The sequence below is a fragment of the Sorex araneus genome, chromosome 5 (assembly GCF_027595985.1).
Source record: "Sorex araneus isolate mSorAra2 chromosome 5, mSorAra2.pri, whole genome shotgun sequence".
Classification (NCBI taxonomy): Eukaryota; Metazoa; Chordata; class Mammalia; order Eulipotyphla; family Soricidae; genus Sorex; species Sorex araneus.
Genome location: NC_073306.1, coordinates 36,862,095 through 36,882,811, shown reverse-complemented (window position 1 = coordinate 36,882,811; position 20,717 = coordinate 36,862,095). Strand labels below are relative to the sequence as shown.

Below are 20,717 nucleotides of genomic sequence, written 5' to 3'. Positions count from 1 at the left end.
GAACACTCATAAAAAACATTAGAAAATGTTAATTCTCACATGAAACAAGAAGGGAGGCTATTATAGAATGCCTTGTTCTCATTTTCACTACACAAGTGCCTGGAGGTATGAGGATGCAGGATTATTCCATCCTAGAGTTACTCAGAAGAGCCTAAAGAAAATGTTAGAGGAGCCAGAGAGATAGTACACGGAGAAGGGTGCCTGACTTGCATGCAGCCAACCCAAGTTCAATTCTCAGCCCCGCCAAGAGTGACTCCTGAGTACAGAGAGAGGAATAAGTCCTGAGCACAGCCAGGTGTGGACCCAAAAATACAAACAAAAGGAAAAATAGAAAAGAAAAAAAATTATGTAGCAGGAAATACTACTATTCTTCCCAACATAACTTTTTCTAAATCAGTTAAACATGTTCAGAAACAACAGGTTTCTTCTACACAAATAGAATAGGACTGACTCACTTTCAGGTAAGCAGGAAAGAGTTTGTTTGGGACACTGTTACAAGCCAACAAGTCTAGTCTCGCTGGAATGCCTTTCCCACAGTACAAAAGTATGTTGTCTATCCAGCTCACCAACTTTCTAAATACATCTAAAATTAATAAAGAATGCTCTGACTAATTTGGTACTCTAGCAGCACAAAGATCACTGAAGAAAAAAACTCACATACTTATTCTTAAGCCACATCCACTCTCCATATCTACTATGTTATGCAGCACCAGGTAATTTAATTCCTAAATCTATACTCTACCACTCTGGGTGATTGCAGCTTATCAGCTTGAAAGTGATCTTCTCCTTCCTGACCCAATTCCACTTCCTGAAACCCTAACACCACAGTAGAGAGCTCTTGTCTTTCTCTATCACTGGCCACTCAGAGAGGACTCGGAGTGAAAAATGCAGCAATAGACAACTCACTTATCTGAAGGTTAGAATACATCCTCAAACTAAAAGAAAATTGAAAAAAAATTGCCCAATCTTCTCTAAGACTCTACAGAGTTCTTACTTAGAATCTACTGACACACTAAGATACCATTCTTAGCTCATTTCTTAAGTGACAAAATGGGGTGATAAGAAATGAGATATAATAAGGCCAGAGAAATAGTACAATAGGTAAGGCGCTTGCCTTGGACACAGCTGAACTAGATTCAATCCTACATGGCTCCCGGAGTCCACCAGGAGCGATCCCTGAATGCAGAGCCAGGAGTAAACCTTGAGCACTGCTGGGTGTGCCCCCAAACAAAAACAGTATTAAAAAGTGACCATTTGTTTCTCTCATTGTGATTCAGTTAAAAAATAAAAAATAAAACGTTGACCATGGTATTCTTCCATTAAAAAACAAACAAAAAAACCCCCCACTTTTTCTTTGGCAGGGGTGAAGAGAGCATTGTGGAGGCTACACCCAGAAGTGCCCAAGGATTGCTCCTGGTCCTGTACTCAGGGAACACTCCTAAAAGGGCTTAGGCATGTAAGGAACTGAACCTTACATGTGACTCCTGAGTACACAGAGAGGAATAAGTCCAATAGACTTGTTGGCTTGTAACAAGGCAGGTGCCCTAGTCTCTGTACTAGCCCAGCCCCTAATAAACCTTTTGAAAGATCTCTACTAAAATATTTTAAATAAACAAACATTTGGATACTTCAAAGTATAAATTTCACTTATCTAGACTAAGCATCTTCACTATCCTAAAGGAGGAAAAAATAATACAACTTAGACACTGCAACTGTCTGTGGGAACACCAAAGGGCAACTATAACTTAAAAATTATTCTTGGGGCTGGAGCAATAGCACAGCGGGTAGGGCGTTTGCCTTGCATGCGGCCAACCCAGGTTCAAATCCCAGCATCCCATATGGTCCCCCGAGCACCGCCAGGAGTAATTCCTGAGTGCATGAGCCAGGAGTGACCCCTGTGCATCGCCGGGTATGACCCAAAAACCAAAAAAAAAAAAAAAAATTATTCTTTAGTATTATATTTCATTTAAAGGCAAGGAGAAAGTACAAACAGAAAAAGGCTTCTAGGTAGGGGACAACAGTAAAATCAAGAGTTAAGGAAGACTAATCTAGAAAGGTCACTGAAATGGAATTATTTAATAATCCCAATCAATTCCAGCTGCTACTGCCATCTGTAGAGCAGGTCCTTCATTAGATCCTCTTCTCTGTCTGAGTATGACTTCCCCCACCAACAACAGAAAATAAACTGAACACAAGAGGCAGCATTTTCAAAATAACCGAAGACATGACCTTATGAGTTCATTCACCAACTTTCTCTTCCCTTCAAGGAAGGGAATGCTAAAGGTGAGCCGATCTATGAGACAGTTCGTAAAATCTGCCTCCCACTGGGAAAGCTGCTGGAGTGGAACTCCGCATTGCACAATCAATTATGAAACCCAAATCACAATGTAAACTGCCTGCATGCCAGAAAAAAATTATATGAAAACTGTTATACAAGCAAAGATCAAATAGAAAATGAGGCAAGATTACATAGGCCCAAGGGAAAAACTATTGTATTATGCATTTTAAAAGTAACAACAAAGTAGGGTGCAACTATTTACTAAGGGAGTTGGACTGAGGCAATAATTCAGGGCCTACCAACCTGCTAAACTAGAACACATCCATCTCCACTAATTGCTATTATCAAACCTCTCGTCATTCAAGCACACTAGAAACTGACTACCCCCTAACCTCACAGGATCGCAGGGCTGGTGAGTCCTGGCTTTCTTACCTGGCTACTTTGCGCTTATCATGGGGGTGCAGCTTTGCAGCCATTTCTGGATCCACCTGACTCAGACGTTTGTGGAGTACATGACTATCCTCCTTCTCAAGTTCTACTTTCCGGTCAGTCATTTTCTCAGTGCCCATCTCCTGAGGCTGTTAGTGAAGGTTTAGAAGTAATTTAAAATTAACAATTCAACTTTGAGACAGTATATATGCCAGACTGCCAAACACTTTGCTAAGTGATGCTAATGCAGAATAGAATGTATCAGGTCTTGCTATATAGTGAGACAGGTCATAAATAGAAAAGCCCTATACACCATGTTAGTACCATAAGGCCATAGCAAAGAGGAAGAAAGACTTACTCCTAAGGAAGTACTCAGGTACTGTGCTTCCTTGTTAGATGCAAATGCAGGTAACCAGGAGAACATATCCACAAGACTAACTTACCTAAAAGCCTAGATACCTCAGCAAGAGTTACCAGGGTGAATTGCTGTATTACAGTTTACAAACTTCCACCTTATGCAATAGCATCTCTGTAAGTAAGGTTAGTGCTGGACAGCCCCGTAAAATATAGATTGTTAGAGCCAGGAAATGCTGAATCAGACTAATGTACTGTTAAGTTACATGAAGATGCTAATTAATTCACAGAGAACTATCTTTCCCACGCACAGAGCCTGCCCTAAGGCCAGCCTAGAGGAGCACACTTTACATACAGACACGGCATTTGCTTCAGAATATTAAGTAGGAAAATTACTGTTGCTGAGTATAAGAAACAGGCAGGAATTAACCTTCCTCATTCTTAAATTAGTTGACAAGAAAGAGGAACACCACTTCCTCAGAGAGTTACAAGTGAATTGAACATACCTTAGTGTCGACAAGGACTTTCCAGAGCAGAGACTCAATGTAATAATTTGTTCCTCCCACGACAATAGGAATTTTGTCTCGGGCAAATATATCTTCAATGTGGACATTAAGAAAGAAATCACAATATCTAATATCAAGAAGATTAATACTGGGACTGGACAAGTAATACACCAGGTAAGGTACTTAATTTCAGCTGAACCAGGTTCCATCCCCGATATCCCTCCATGGTCCCCTGAGCACCACTGGGAGTAATTACTGAGTGCTGAGCCAGAAGTAACCTCTGAGCATCCCCAGGTGTAACCCAAAAACAAAAACCAATTTTTTTTTTTAACAAAGAATACTCACTTGAGAAGGTATTAGTAAAACAACAACCAAAACCCACATTTATTTGAGAAACAGAGGAAAAAGAATTCAGAAACTAATATGAACTAAAACTAGTTTTCACAGTTCACCCTGAATCCTTAGAGTCACTTTTATCAGTTCGCATAAAGCAAAGACAAATGCATGATGATAATTCTTTCCCGTTATAGAATTTCCTAGCATTTTTGTTTTCCTAATAAAATTCAAAGTTTGCTTGGTATTCCAAGTCAGTTTAACAAGCCCAAATCCAAAAGATGATCACAGAACGAAGTGTTCAGAAAGTCAAGAAAAGAAACATCTATTGCCTGACTCTGCCCTCTCCTAAGGCAAAATACAAGCTGGTTTCTAGATTTAAACTTAAGACAGTCACCACCATTATGGAGTAGCAGTGCACATTTCAAATCCTGACACTTCACCACATTGACTGAGAAGCACTGGTTCTGGAAACCGATTTTAATTACTAGTTCCGATTCTAGAACAAGGTATCAAAACTTTAAGTTTCCATTTTTTCACCTGTAAAATTGTGTGTGTGTGTGTGTGTGTGTCCAATTCCTAGCAGTGCTATGGGCCACCAAGCTACACTCTTTGTGTTGCTGCTGTTTTGTTTTTGCTGTGCCTGGGATCAAATCCAGGGACTCATAAATGCACGGCATGTGCTCTGCTGTTAAGTATCCTGGTCGAAGAATACTTCATATATCAAGCATATTAACCATTTTCCTTTCCGAGGTTACAAATGTTTTCCACCAGGCTTCATCTTTTAAAAATTTATATTTTCTCTTACTTAGCAATTTCGGGGTCACACGCAGCAATTTTCAGGGGTCATTCCCAGAGGCCCTTGGGGGATGGTGTGGTACCAGGCATCAAACCCAGGCTTTTCACATCTAAAGCATGCATGTTCTTGCCCTTTGAATAATCTCCCTGGCCCCCACTATTTGTTTACTCTTAATTTTTGTTAGGTTAGCCCCAAAATGTGCTCAGGAGGTCCAGGGGTTCAGCCCAGCAATTCATAGCCAACAGGACCATTGGTGCAACAGGACCATTGGCCCAATCATGCAGTGCTACTCTGGGCCATCGGTGTGGGGGATTAGCCATGTCAGGCTGGAGGTGCTCAGAGCCTCTAGGATCACAACTAGTAGTGCTCACTGCCTCCAAAAGCTGCACCTGAGGATGTTTAGGGGACCATGTGATGCTGGGGATCAAACTGAGGTTGGCTGCATGCAAGACATGTACCTTAACCCCTGTACAAACCAGTTCACGTATTTTCCTTTTCAGAAAATGAAATATTCAACATATAACAGATGACAGATTTGTGACACAAAATAGAGAACTCAGATGTGTACACACAGACAGAGCTTATAACCAACGTGGCCATTTCAAGACAATGTAGTTAAATTATCCCTGGGACAGTTAATTGTCCGGGAATAAAATAAAACCAGGTTCTTGTTATATAAAACAAATTCTAGATAATTTTATAGTTAAGAGTTTAAAATTTTTTTGAAACAAATGTGATTATACATAGTTGATTCAGGTATGATTTTAAAATAGGGAGGGACTTTATAGATACAGTTTCTGATTTGTTTTGGTGGGAATGTGGTTCACACGGAGAGCACTTGCCTTGTATTTTCAGAGCATGTGAACAACCTGGGGCTCTTGTTAAATGCAGACTGTTTCAGGAGGGCAGAAGTAAGACCCCAATTTGAGTTGATGCTGAACCTGAATAGCAAGAATACTATCTTTCAATCTATAAATTTTAATGGGGATGCTCTCTATTGGCAGTTAAGTCTGCACAAAAGTATCACTAAAAAAGATAAATTTCTGACTTTGGGCTCCACAAATCCCCAAAACTAGTTGCTATCATTCCTAAGGATATCAAAGCAGCTGCCTTGTTTCTGAAGTCCACCACTGTGTAATTTGTCACAAGAGGATCCACAAAGCTGATCATGTGGTGCCGGCACAGGTTCTGCTCTTGGGCTGAAACCTTATTGGTGATGATGTCTAGACCTTCATAAACCTAAGAAAAAGGAAAACCAACATTAGAGAGTTATCCACCTCCAAAATGCATGCTCTATGAGTACCAACAATGCTCTGCTCCTCCTCCCAGCCAAACACCTGAATAACCAAAGTGCTAGTGTAAAGGTATTCTAATCAACACACAGCCAGAGCCACAAAACCCAAAGAGAAGAGAAGTGAAAACAGAAAGTCCTGGGGCAAGAGACAGCAGTGGGTAAGGTACTTGCCTTGCAAGCAGCTGACCTAGGTTCAATAGCCAGCACCCCATATGGCCCCCCAAGTCTGCCAGGAGTGATCCCTGAGCACAAAGCCAGGAAGGAGTAAGCCCAGAGCACTGCCAGTGTGGCCCAAAAAGAAAAAACAAAGAAGGGAACATAGATGTCCTAATGAAATTGTGGCTACTGGCTCAGACTTAAACGACAAAAAGGGAATTAAATGTTCCAGAGAACAATTCAGCAAGAATAAATAAAGGTTCTTTAAGCTTAAACTTTTAAGCATTTAAAAATGGGCAGGATGTGTTTTGCTTATTCTACTTATCACAAATCCAGAAATTCAGAAAAGTAACATTCTTCATTGCTCATAATTCTACTTCAAATGTTTGGATATTTCTTGGATTTAAATGGCTCTGAACAGTTTTTATATTTTATAATTTGTACAAGATTGGCTCCTTTTGTGGAGAAGTAGCCTATCCTATAAAGATATATTATAAAACACACATATACACTTTGAAGTCAGAACCTCTAATACAACTGTACTCTGGCAAAAACACTGTGATCTATCTAAATTACTGCTTCAGGGGGTCAGCACATACAGTCTAAATACTCAAAGGCAATATCCCGTCTGTAAGCTCTTGATCTGCCAATTCAACTAAAAAGTTCAAGCATACTTTTTCTAAATGCGAGGTAGGCCTCAGATGAAGAACAGATCTGAAAATACTAGTTTGAAAATAGGGATGAATGCTTTGAGATTAAATGTTCTCTCTGTAATCACTGATTCTACAGGGAGCACTGAATGAACAAATAATAAGTTCCATAGAGCCCACAAAGATGTTAAAAGCATTTTTTATCTCACATTTCCCTTTACTTATATGGGTGTCAAATAAGTAGAGTACAGTATAATGGTTAGGAGAATGGACCCTGGCGCCAGGCTGCCTCAGATCAATTCCTAGCCCTGCCACTTACACATTTTTTTTAGAATAGGGAATAGGGAGTCACTAATCTCTGTACCTCAATCCCTCATCAGAATAAACATGAATACTAATATATATTTCATAGGGTGGTTGTGCTTAGTAAACGAGCTAATACACGCAAAGTACTTGGGTTTTTCATAGGAGGGTTGGGGCGGTGGTTTTGGTCACACTTGGTGCCCAGTGGTCACGCCAGGTCACGTCAGAGGATCATATGTGTGCAGAGATGGAACCAGGAACTGCTGCACACAAGTGAAGTGTTTTGCCCCTATACTATCTCTCCATCCCCCTTAGCTTTATCCTGGAACACAGCAAATGCTATAAAAGGGTCACCATCTACAACATAACCACTTCACTACTGTCACGCCAATACAAGGAGAATGAGAAATAATTTTAAATAAAGAAAAGCTGCCTGCCATAGAGGCAGGTGGGGTGGGGGGTGGAGCGGGGCGTGGGGCAAGAGAGAAACTGGGACTATTAGTGGTGGAAAATGTGCACTGGTGAAGGGATGAATGTTGGAACATTACAAGACTGGAACCCAATCATGGACAACTTTGTAACTGTGTATATCACTGTGATTCAATTAAAAAATTGGAGTAACCCCTGAGCATCGCTGGGTGTGACCCAAAAAGCAAAAAAAAAAAAGTCTCTCTACTTTTTTATGCTGTTATTTATATCCTGAAGTATATAAGCTGCACTGTCGTATCATTGTTCACTGATTTGCTCAAGTGGGCACCAGTAACGTCTCCATTGTGAGACTTGCAACTGTTTTTGGCATATCGAATACTGCATGGGTAGCTTGCCAGGCTCTGCTGTGCGGGCGGGATACTCTCGGTAGCTTGCTGGGCTCTCTAAGAGGGACGGAGGAATCAAACCCGTCCTCATGCACCAAATGCCCTACCTGCTGTGCTATTACTCCAGTCCAATAAAATATCACACAGGAAAAATATAAACAGAGCCACAGATATGGCTGTGCCTTTAATTCATTTAATCTATGCCTGATCACAAATTTACATCCTTAAGCTTGAATATTATGCCTGAATATTTTCTGTTGTTTTCTTTGAGTTGCTTCTCACAGTCCTAAGGAGCTACTCCCAGTGCGGTACTCAGGGGTCACTATCCAGCAATGCCAGGGGAACCACGAGGTGTCAGGGATCACATCTCCTGCATGTACTCCAGTCCTCTGAGGTATCTCCTTGGCCCTCACACCTAAATATTGATGGAATCTTAAATTATCATGTTATTTATTGGTATATTTTGAACAAGATTTCCTTCTGAAATTATGAAGTGCATAGGATACCATGGGTCTTCTGTGAAAATTAAGAAAACTAAATGGTGGGGCCAGAGAGACAGTACAGCTACAGGGCGTATGCCCCACATATGGCCAGCCTGGGTTGAATCCCCAGCATCCCACATGGTCCTTGGACACTGCCAGGAGTAATTCTGAGCACAGTAGGAGTAATCCTTGAGCATCTCCAGGTGTGGCCCAAGAACCAAAGGAAAAAGAAAACTAAAAGAGGGGTTGGAAAGAAAGTACAGCCATGAGGGTTGGAGCAATAGTACAGCGGGTAGGGCGCTTGCCTTGCACGTGGCCGACCTGGGTTTGATTCCCAGCATCCCATATGGTCCCCTGAGCACCACCAGGGGTAATTCCTGAGTGCATGAGCCAGGAGTAACCCCTGTGCATTGCCGGGTGGGACCCAAAAAGAAAAATAAGAAGTGCAGCAATGGTTGCCTGGGTTCAATATGGTGGCCTGAGCACCTCCAGGAGTGATCCTTGAGCATCGCCAGGTGGCTCATAAACAGGGAGGGAGGGAAAGTGGGAGGGCAGGCAGGTTGGCTAAAAGGGTGTGGGGTTGCTACAGGGATAGCTCAAAGGGTGAGCATACATTGTGAGGGGCAGGAGGCCAGCCTCCTGGTCCCCTGAGCACTGCCAAGAATGATCCCTCACACTAAGTTGGGAGTAGCCCCCAAGGTACTAGATATGGCACAAAAATGAAATTTTCTAAAAAGGAAAGAAAACTAAAGGGAGAAGGTTAACAGTTGTATGTTCCTCTCCCTTTTATTCTTCAGCCTTTAGTTCTCTCTTTGTAACTTAAAATCCCCAATGTTAAAGAATTTACACAGCAACAATTTGATTATTACTTAGAGCACTTCTGAACTCTTTAAGTGGACTGACTCTCTTCCTCTCTCCACCTGCTCATCATACCCAGCAGTGCTGAGGGCTTACTCCGGGCCCTGTGCTCAGGGGATGACTTCTAGCAGTCCTCAGAGTACCATACACAGTGCCAGGGATTGAACCAGGGTCAGTCACATGCAAGGCAAATGTCCTACTTGTATTCTATCTCCAACCCTGAATTCTCAACTTTAATTAAAATGAGCATTAAGGAAATGTACAGTGCAAGCTTGCAAGCTAGTGTTTGTAGCCCCCATGTCCCAAAAAGCTAAAATGTAAACATCTGGTAGAGCATGCACAAGCACACTCTAACAGAAATCCAAGAGGACTAGTCAGGCCTTCGGATGTACCCTCCACAGCCCCTTATAAAGGCAACCACAAATGACACAAAACATAATCCCTTTTTAAAAAATAATTAGAGGGGCTGGAGCGATAGTACAGCGGGTAGGGCATTTGCCTTGCATGTGGCAGACCCAGGTTCGATTCCCAGCATCCCATATGGTACCCCGACCACCACCAGGAGTAATTCCTGAGTACAGAGCCAGGAGTGACCCCTGTGCATCGCCGGGTGTGAAAAAAGCAAAAAAAAAAAAAAGAGAGGGAGAAATAAGCTTGCCTTATCTATTAAAGGTGATGCACTGTTTATGGCATATTCAAATGCCAAAAAGATCATAGAAGAGTATTAGTGACTTAAAGCAGTTCTTATTTATAGAGTTAATAACAAATTAAGAAAGTATTGCCAACTTTTGATCTGTTAACCATTTGCTTCTTTTTGTTTTGGGGCCACATCTGGCAGTGCTCAGGAGTTACTACTGGGTAGCAACTGCACTCAGGGATCATTCCTGGCAGGCTCTAGGGACCATATGGAGTGCTGGGGATTAAAGCCAGTTGGGTTTAAGACAAATGCCTTAGCCTCTATACTACTGCTCTGGTCCACCATTTGCTTTCTAATGTCATCAAATTCAAAGAAAACAAAACACACAAATATCAGTATTGGGGCCAGAGCGCTAATATTGCTGGGTGCTAAAAAAAAAATAGTTTTTTTTAAAAAAGAAACTGAAGGGGCTGGAGCAATAGCACAGCAGGTAGGGCGTTTGCCTTGCACACAACAGACCTGGGTTCAATTCTCAGCATCCCATATGGTCCCCTAAGCACCGCTAGGAGTAATTCCTGAGTGCACAAACCAGGAATAACCACTGTGCATTGCTGGGTATGACCCAAAAAGCAAAAAAAAAAAAAAAAAAAAAGTTGAAACTGATGATGTCTATACTGATGATGCTTCATACTTTTACTGTTTTGGTTTTTTTTTTTTGCTTTTTGTTTTACAGGCTGAAGACTAAACTGGAGGCCTGTTTAGTGGTGCAAGACATGCACCCTACCAAGCCATATCCCTGACCTTCTTTTCTCTCTTTCACTGGCCAAACCCAGTTGTGCTTGGCAAGACCAGATGGTGCCAGAGAGCACATCACACGTGCTAAGTATGTATTCTAGCCCTTTGAGCCATCTCCCCGACCCTGACCCCCAGGGCATCTCACTTTTCATTTAGTATGACTTCTTTTGATAGTTATAATGGTTACAAACAACTGTCTGATCACATCTATTTCTGTATATTTTTTCATTTAACCCATAAATTTTTAACATGAAAGCAATTATATGTATAAATACATAAATGTATAAACACATCTACATCATGCATTGCATGATGACAAGAATGATGTTGAAAACATACGTGTTGTCTGCCGAGATGTGATCCCGGCGGTCACACATGTGCGGTCTCACCGCAGCTGCACGAGCATGATTCCAGAGGCCAGCTAAACTATTTTTGGTACCAGCAGCTTCTTGCAGAAATGTCTCTAGACTGTGAACTAAGCCGAGGCCCCATGCCTGCCCAGGAAGGGGGTGGATGGTGGCGACCGCCATATTATGAGGACCACTAATGAGAGGTACAAGCTTGCAATGATCCAATTTCTGGAAGAAATTTCCCTAGACTTAGTTGATAAAATACAGAAATCTAAAACCTCGTATCTTTTCACAGCAGGTCTGATTCTAGTGGGGAACTCCAAACAATAATAGTGAGTTTTTTGTTGAAATATTGAATGTAACCAAAGTAAAGAGAAAGTAAAGTGAAATTTATCAGTTACACAGGCAGGGGTGGGTGGGTGGGGGGATGAGAGGTATACTGGGGTGTTTATGCTGGTGGAATATGTGCACTGGTGAAAGGACGGTTGTTTCAGCATTGTATAACTAAGACTTAAGCCTGAAAGCTTTATAATTTTCCATATAGGTGATTCAATAAAAAAAAGGAAGAAAAAAAAAGAAAACATACATGTTTACTAGAACACAAGAGTAAGTGTGTGTGTGGGGGGGGGGGTATTGGACCACACCCAGTGATGCTCAGGGGTTACTCTTGCACACTTCTGGCAGTGCTCGGGGGACCATGGAATGGGGATTGAACCCAGGTTACACAATTTAGCACACCAAGAACCCAAGTTTAATCCCTGGCGCTATGTACAGTACTCTGAACCCTCCCAGGAGTAATCCCTGAATGTAGAGCCAGGAGTAAGCTCTGAGCATAACTGGGTGTAGCCAAAAGCAAGTACCCTACCCACTGCACTATCTCTCCAGCCCCAACACAAGAGCTATTTTAGCATTCTTTTGGGACAGGGGAAGCTACCCAGCAGTGCTAGTAGACCACATGATGCTAGAAATGGAACCTGGGGCTTCCACATGGAAACACGTTCCAATCCTTTGAGACACTTCACCAGTCTGTCACAAAAGTTATGAATACTGAATCAAAGACTAGGCAAATACAAGTAAAATTTACATGAGTACTATTCATTTTTAATAAAATGAAACATGTATTTTATTTTCTGTTTTTAACAATAGAAAAGAAAGCACTTGGGGCTGGAGCAATAGCACAGCGGGTAGAGCGTTTGCCTTGCACGCGGCCGACCCGGGTTCAATTCCCAGCATTCCATATGGTCCCCTGAGCACCGCCAGGGGTAATTCCTGAGCGCAGAGCCAGGAGTAACCCCTGTGCATCGCTGGGTGTGACCCAAAAAGCAAAAAAAAAAAAAAAAAAAAAAAAAGGAAAGCACTATTGGATGAGTAGGGTTTCTGATAACGAGGTAGTGGAAATAGACCTTAATTATAACTACAATATGATTAGAAAACTGTTTTTGCTTTTGATCACACCCAGCTATGCTCAGAGCTTACTCCTGGCTCTATGCTCAGGGATTACTCCTACTCCTGGAAGGGTTCAGAGTACCATACGTAGTGACAAGGATTAAACCTGGGTTTTTGGTGTGCTAAGCAAGCACCTCAACCCCTGTACTATCAGCTAGGAAATGAAAACAACATAAATGTCCAAAGACAGATAAGAACAGTGTGGTATAAGTTATACACAATGAAGTACTATGCAGCCACAAGAAAAAATGAAATCACGCTGTTTTTTATAACTTGGATAGAATTTACAGGTATCATATGGTGTGATATTAAGTCGGAGGTACAATATCAAATATCTCTTCTGTGAAATGTAAAGAAACAAATCAAGCAAAAGGGGAAAAAGTTATCCCTCTATTTTGGCTCCTTCCCTTTCAAGGAACCAAACTTCATTTGTGGATGTCATCCCCTTTCCAACCCAACATAGAATCCGTAGTCCTGAAAGGATTTTCTTGCCTCCATGGGTACACCTGCCTTGAAAACCACTATCTGAATCAATATGACCAGTCACATTTCTGCTGGCTGCCTCCCACTTCTCCACAAGTATCTCACTCAAGAGATCACTAATTAATCCTGATTGCCAAATAAAAAGCTTTGTATTTTTTCTACTAAGTTCTTAAAACATATAATGGAAAAAGCATCAATCTATTACTACTGAGCTTTCTCCCTTCCTAAGTCATTACCCCTAGGCTTTTAATGGCAACATTCTCTGAGTTTGGAATTTTTCTCTCACTAGTCCTTCATCAGTTTTCTCTACTGAAGCCAGCCACTAATCTACTGGCAATACCTGACAATCTTTACAGCAAATACTGCCATCTTAATATTATAAAATTTTTGGTGATAACCTTGATGCTACAACCATTTTTATGTTGATAATTCCAAGTCCATACCTCCACATCTGTGTCACTTTTTTCTTTAGTGAAACAAAATAGTTTTTTTTGGCTTTGTTTTGTTTTTGCTTTTTGGGTCACACTCAGCGATGCACAGGGGTTACTCCTGGCTCTGCACTCAGAAATTACCCCTGGGGGTACTTAGGGGACCATATGGGATGCTGGGAATCGAACCCGGGTTGCCCTCATGCAAGGCCCTACCCGCTGTGCTATCATTCCAGCCCCGCAAAATAGTTTTTATTGAAAGAAACAAGAAATGTAGAGATGTGTGTGGGAGGGGGGAAAGAGAGAGTGGGGAGGAAAGGAGGGAGGGGGGTGGGAGAGAGAGAGGGAGGTGTGTTCAAGAAAATAAGGGCTTCTCCAGAGTGGAAAAAGCCCATACCTGCATTCTAGATCTCTCTGATGCCAAATAAAAGGCATGTAATAAAGTGAAGTGATTAATAGTAAGGATTATGAAGTCAGAATGACTGGCTCTACCGCTTAGTCTTGTGTAACCACGGACCACTAATCTAATCTATCTGTGCCTCAGCTTCCTTCGATTTCCTGAGGATAACCTTCAAAGAGTTACTGTGAGAATTAAACATATATGTGACACTTTGAAACAGGCCTGCCCTATAGGAAGCAGCAAATCAATGTTAGCCGGCCAGCCATTTTCTTTACCATCATACCAAATAAGCACTGAACACATGCTTTGTCCCAAACTAAACTCCTTACATCCCCAGAGTTGTCCTTGGGAAGCCATCTAGACCTTTCCCAAACTGGGTAATACTGAAGGGGAAGGGGTGGTGGTAGCCTAAGGTACAACTCTGGGGGCTTATTACTGGCTTGCTTAAAGAAGACAGATGGGAGGGAGGAGTGAGTAATTTCTCTCTGAAAAGAGGGAGGTAGGCTGAACAAATTTGGGAACCTCTGACCTATATAATCAAACTGAAATTCTTGAAATGATCCTTGTATCTCTCCATTTCCAAAAATCTATTTTTTAACCACTCCTAAATTTATCTCAGAACTCACCACTAATACCACTGCCCTTACACCAACTTAAGGTTCTATGAATTCTCAACTAACCTATTCCATCAACAACCTCATTGATCTGCCCATCTTCCAAAACAACTATTCCAATTTATAGCCACACTACAGCCAGTAATCTTTGAAAAATGAAAGACTCTTTCATTTGGCCTTCAACCTTGAGCACTGCCCCTGAATGATAGCCTGCTTTGAGATCTCTCCTCCCCTCCCCTATCTGTGCTCCCACAATATCATAGAACTTGCTATATGTTCTTGAAGATATCTTGCAGACTACAGTCCTGAAGGGGAAAAGTGCCTACTTTGGGCAGGGTGATGGGGGGAGTGCTGGGGGTGCTCAGCAGTGCTCTGACTTTGAGCTCAGGGTTTATTCCTGGAGGGGCTCAGGAAACCAAACATGGTTGGGTGCATAAAAATAAGTTCCTTACCTGCTTTATTACCTGCCCAGCCTTAGGAATTGTCTATTTATCACCAGTCCCAGAATCTGGCACAAAGTTTTTACATGGAATATATTCAAGGAATACTCTGCTTGAGGTAGAGTGCAGAATCCAATGCTAAGAGTTTCACACTCTATGAAATTATGCTGCTCTCATTTTTACCAGTGAGGTAACAGTAATTCAGACATATGAGGAAACCTGCCCAAAGCCATACAGCTAGTTAGAGACAGACTTTGAATCCATGTCTTCTTTTTACCGCTTGATTGATTTAGATATATTTTACCTTTGGATATCTAAAAGACATACTATAATAGCTGAACTGTCCAATGTTTGGAAGAGTATGTTTAAGTCAGGGAGAGGCAGGGTAGTATAACGGAGCCAGAATGCCCTACTTCAAATCCTGCCTCTATTAACCTTAATTTGGCAGGTTATTTATACATCTAATTCTCTTTTCCTCAAGTTTCCTTATCCATAAAATGGAGGGGTGTGGGGAGGAATTATATTGGGCCAGAAATATAGTACAACAGCAGGGCACTTGCCTTGCATGTAACTGACTCGGGTCCAATTCTGGCACCCCATATGGTCTCCTGAACCCACCAGGAAGATTATTGAGAGCAGAGCCAGAAGGAAGTCCTGAGCACCGCTGGTGTGGTGCTCCACCCTCCAAAAAAGAATCTTTAAGAAACAGCTGCTATGTTATTGGCAGGATTAAGTCTGAGGATTAGGGTTAATATACCTAAAATGTTTAGACTAGTGTACCAGGCAGACGGTAAACACTACATTTAGGGCCTGACTTTATGTGCATTCAATCAGTGACAGCTAAACAAGTTCTTGGCTGTTTTGAGGTGAGATCCCTGGATAGGATTTGAATGAGAACCACAAAATATGAGAGTTGAAAGGAGCTCTAGACACAGTCTGACACTGCCAGTCACTGATCTGATCCAATTTCTTCTTCCTAACATAGCCAAAGAGGAAACTAAAGTTCACAGAGGCAGTAACTTGTCAAAGTAACACATAAAATGGCTTAGTGGCAAAGGTGGCACTATTACAGTAACCTGGTTTTCCTAGGAGAAACAGTGTACCTACCAAGCTAAACAGACTAAATACCTTAAAGACTACAAATCAGGAGAGGCTAGGGGCTAGAGCAAGTATCAAAGCGCAGGAGTGACTGCAATCGTGTGGGAGCCCCATGCTTGATCCCCAGCACCACATGATCCCCTGGGCACTGCAAAGAGAAACCCCTTTCCCACTGCCCAAAGCACCAAGTGTGGCCCAAAAACCAAAACCAAACAAACTGAGGATACTGATTCCCGAAGATAGGCAAAACACCTAAATCTAATGAAGGTAATTATGGATATTTTTAAGCCTAGGCATCAGTACTCTATTTTTCATTCTAGTTTTTGGGTAATACCCAAGGGTGCTCAGGGCTTGCTCCTGAAAGAATGCTTGTAATACATGAAAGTGTAAATCTGAAAACCGAAGGCAGGGAGAGCATGCAGGCAAAGAGTACCAGCAGATACAGATTTGCTTGGCACATAGCCAACATGAGTTCATCTCTAGTATCTATTTGGTTCCCAGAGCCCCACGAGGGGCTCTAAACTCAGAATCAGAATAAGCCCTGAGCACCGCTTGGTGTGGCCCAATATCCAAAAATAAATCCCCATAAATACAAACTATTTTATACTTATGTGGGTACAACCTAGGTATGAACAGGAAACCCCAAAAAGGAAAACACAAAGAGCAGATAAATAAACACTGGAAACAACAGTAACCTTCCAAATGAAATTAACATGAAATTCATTTCTTGTTTACTAGACTAGTAGTGGAAAAGATGCATAATACAGAGTAAGAAGGGCAAGTGAAACAGACAGAGACCACTGACACAAACCTGTGAAAGCAACAAGATAAATTGGTAGCAAAATGTAACACTGCTCAAAAACAACAACAACAACAACAACAACAACAAAATTTTAATGTGAGTAAAGGACTGGATTAGGTGTTTCTCCAAATATCTATAAACATAAAAGTATGGCAATACTATTAGCTATTATGAAAGAATAAATCAAAATTACAATAATACTTTCACCCAAAAGGATGGCATTAATTTTTAGAAATTAGAAACAAGAAAGCTGGGGCTGGAGAAATATAGTTCACAACAACTGGATTCCTTTTCCCCAAGCTCCCAAGCACTATGGGGAGCAACCCCCTAGCATAGAGGCAGTCCCGACCACCCCTGGACATGGCATAAAGATGAACAAAAATTAACTGAAGTGTTGGAGGTGTGGAGTAATTAGCTTCTTCACATAGTGTCAGTAGGAATGTAAAACAAGTCACTAAGTAAATGTCTGGCAATTCTTCAAAAATTGAACATGAGACTGGGCCGAATAGATAGTACAGCAGGTAAGCGTGGACTTGGGCTTAATCCCCTACGCTGCCCAGTTTCCCAGAGCACTAGCAGGAGCAATCAAGAAGCAGAGTTGTGACAGCCTCTATGCATCATAGATGTGACCCAAAAATAAAAAGAGTGAAGTAGTACAGTGGGTAGGGTACTTGCCTTACATGTGGCCAACCCGGGTCTGCCAGGAACATTACCAGGTGTGATCCAAAAACAAAACAGAAAACAACAACAAACACAGCGTTTTCTTTTTTGGGGTGATAAAAATATTCTGAAGCTAGACTAGAAGTAGTAGCTGTACATGGAATAAGGCTGAATATCCTAACACACACCCTCAAGTCTATGATCATATAATCTTTGATAAGGGAGCAAGAAATGTGGAATGGAGCAAGGAAAGCCTCTTTAACAAATGGTGCTGGCAAAACTGGACAACTACACGCAAAAAAATGGGCTCAGACCTCTACCTAACACCATGCACAAAATCAGATCAAAGTGGATTAAAGACCTCAACATCAGACCAGAATCCATAAGGTACACTGAAGAAAAGATTGGCAAAACCCTTTACAACACTGAAGATAAAGGTATCTTCAAGGACAAAACGCCATTGACCAAGCAAATGGAAACTGAGATAAACAAATGGGACTATCTTAAACTAAGAAGCTTCAGCACCTCAAGAGAAACAGTGACCAAGATACAAAGACAGTCTACAGAAAGGGAATACTCAATAGCCCTCCGACAAGGGGTTAATATCAAGAATATACAAGGCACTGGTTGAACTCTACAAGAAAAAAAATCCAACCCCATCAGAAAATGGGGCAATGAAATGAACAGAAACTTCCCCAAAGAAGAAATCCGAATGGTCAAAAGGCACATGAAAAAATGCTCTTCATAACTAATCATCAGAGGTGCAGATCAAAACAACAATGAGATATCATCTCACACCACGGAGACTGGCCCACATCCAAAAAAACAAAAGCAATCAGAGTTGGTGTGGTGGATGTGGGAGAAAGAGACTCGCCTACACTGCTGGTGGGAATGTCAACTGGTCTAGTCTTTTTGGAAAACAATATGGACGTTTCTCAAAAAACTAGATATTGAGCTCCCATTTAACCCAGCAATACCATTTCTGGGATTATATCCTGAAGATGCAAAAAAGTACAGCAGAAATGACATCTGCACTTGTATGTTTACTGCAGCACTATTTACAACAGCCAGAATCTTGAAAAAACCCAAGTGCCCAAGAACAGATGACTGGTTAAAGAAACTTTGGTAAATCTATACAATGAAATACTATGCAGCCGTTAGAAAAGATGAAGCCATGAAATTTGCATATAAGTGGATCAATATGGAGAGTATCATGCTAAGCGAAATGAGCCAGAAAAGAGCGGGACAGACGCAGAATGACTGCATTCATTTGTGGCAATATAAAGTTAACATAATAAGAGAATAACACGTAAAGATCTCAAGGTGCTGGAGGGAAAAGGCAGGCTGGAGGGAGCAGAGACAGTCACTAAGTAAATGATGGTTAGAGGGATTGTTCGTGATGGCAGATGCATGGAAAAAGTAGACTATGAACCAAACATGATAGCTACTTGGTGCCTATATTGCAAACCATAACACCCAAAAGGAGAGAGAGAGGGGGGGGGACGGGGAGAGAGAGAGAGAGAGAGGAGGGAGGAAGGGAGGGAGGGAAGAGAGGGAATGCGTCTATCATAGAGGCAGGGGGAGGAAAGGGGTGGGGTGGTGGGAGGGACACTAGGAACACTGGTGGTGGAGAATGGGCACTAGTGGAGGGATGGGTACTCAAACATTGTTTGACTGAAATGTAATCATGAAACTTTGTAAGTGTAACTGTATCTCATGGTGATTCACTAAAATAAAAATTTTTTAAAAAGTGGTAGCTGTTGGGGCTGGAGCGACAGCACAGCGGGTAGGGCGTTTGCCTTGCACGCTGCCAACCCAGGTTCGATTCCCAGCACCCCATATGGTCCCCTGAGCACCGCCAGGAGTAATTCCTGAGTGTAGAGCCAGGAGTAACCCCTGTGCATTGCCAGGTGTGACCCAAAAAGAAAAAAAAAAGTGGTAGCTGTGCACACTATGAATGTAGTAAATATGACTGAAAAATGGTTCACTTTAAAAGGTTGTTGGGGAGCCAGAAAGATATACCTCTGGGTATGACCCAAAATAAAAAAAAAAATGAGTAAAATTAAATGGCTAAGAGGTAGAGCAAAAAGATTTTTTGCATGTGGGAGCCCTGGATTTGATCTCTGGCACCACATCTCTAAAGCAACACACCAGAGTAATAGCATTCCACAAATCATGCATGACCCTCCCCCACAAAAGGCTACTGTTGGGGCTGGAGTGATAGCACATCAGGCAGGGCGTTTGCCTTGCACTCGCCGACCAGGGTTCAATTCCCAGCATCCCATATAATCCTCTGAGCACTGCTAGGAGGAATCCCTGAGTGCATGAGCCAGGAGTAATCCCTGTGCAATGCCGGGTGTGACCCAAAAAGAAAAAAAAAAAACAGGCTACTGTTGTGTGCATTTTAATTTAAGAGAAGAATAATCTAAGTATATCCTCTAATAAAACTCTTAAAAACTGGAAGAGGACCAGGGAGTACAGCAAGCAAGGCACTTGCCTTGCACGCAGCTGACCCAGGTTTGATCCCTGGCACCAGTATGGTCCCCTGAGCTCACAGGAGTGATCCTAAGCAGACAGCTAGGAGTAAGGCCAGAGAACTGTTGGGTGTGGCACCCCCTCCCCCACCCCCACCCAAAATTAAAGCTATTGATCTGTGAAACACACACTAAATGAAAAAAATGAGGCCACAGTGTAGGAGAAAATATTTGTGAATAACAAATCTGATAAAGGACTTTGTATACAGAATATATAAAGAATTCTTAACATTCAACAATAAGATAAACACCCCTCTTCCCATAGACAAAAACTCTGACAGACATTTCACCAAAGATGCACAGATGGCAAATAAGCATATGAAAAGGTGCTCCACATCATTAGCCTTTAGGGATATGTAAATTCACAACCCAGAGATACCAGTACACACCTATTAGAATTGCTAAAAGAAAAAAAAAAGAGTGACAATACAGAATGCCAGCAAGAATACAGAACAGACATTCTCATTTACTACTGCCAGAAATGTAAACCTATACAGCCATTTAACAATACAGTTTAGGGGCTTCCGATACTTACAAGTCCGTCAGTCTAAATACCATAAATTTACCACAACCTAAAAATTCCACTTAGATAGTCGTTCAAGGAAAATGAAAACTTAAATTCATGTGAAATCGTGTATATAAATGTTTACATTAGTTCTTTTTGTTTATTGATAAAAACTGAAAACCCAGATGTCCTTTAATGGAACAAACTATGGTACATCCCCACAAAAGAATAATGCTCAGCAATAAGAAGACAACCACAACAACATGGA

The 20,717-nt window shown here is 41.7% G+C and overlaps 1 protein-coding gene across 2 annotated transcripts in view; it reads right to left on the bottom strand.

The window, feature by feature from the left end:
• The window catches only part of TRIT1 (tRNA isopentenyltransferase 1), a 49,626-nt gene that overhangs the window by 12,500 nt on the left and 16,409 nt on the right, over window positions 1-20,717 (bottom strand). For both annotated transcript variants that reach the window (XM_004614222.2, XM_055139712.1), the window contains exons 2-4: window positions 5,798-5,938; window positions 3,568-3,666; window positions 2,711-2,856 (exon numbers count right to left, since the gene is read on the bottom strand). In XM_004614222.2, the coding sequence (XP_004614279.2) occupies window positions 2,711-2,856; window positions 3,568-3,666; window positions 5,798-5,938 (386 nt within the window). The remainder of the gene's footprint in view (window positions 1-2,710; window positions 2,857-3,567; window positions 3,667-5,797; window positions 5,939-20,717) is intronic.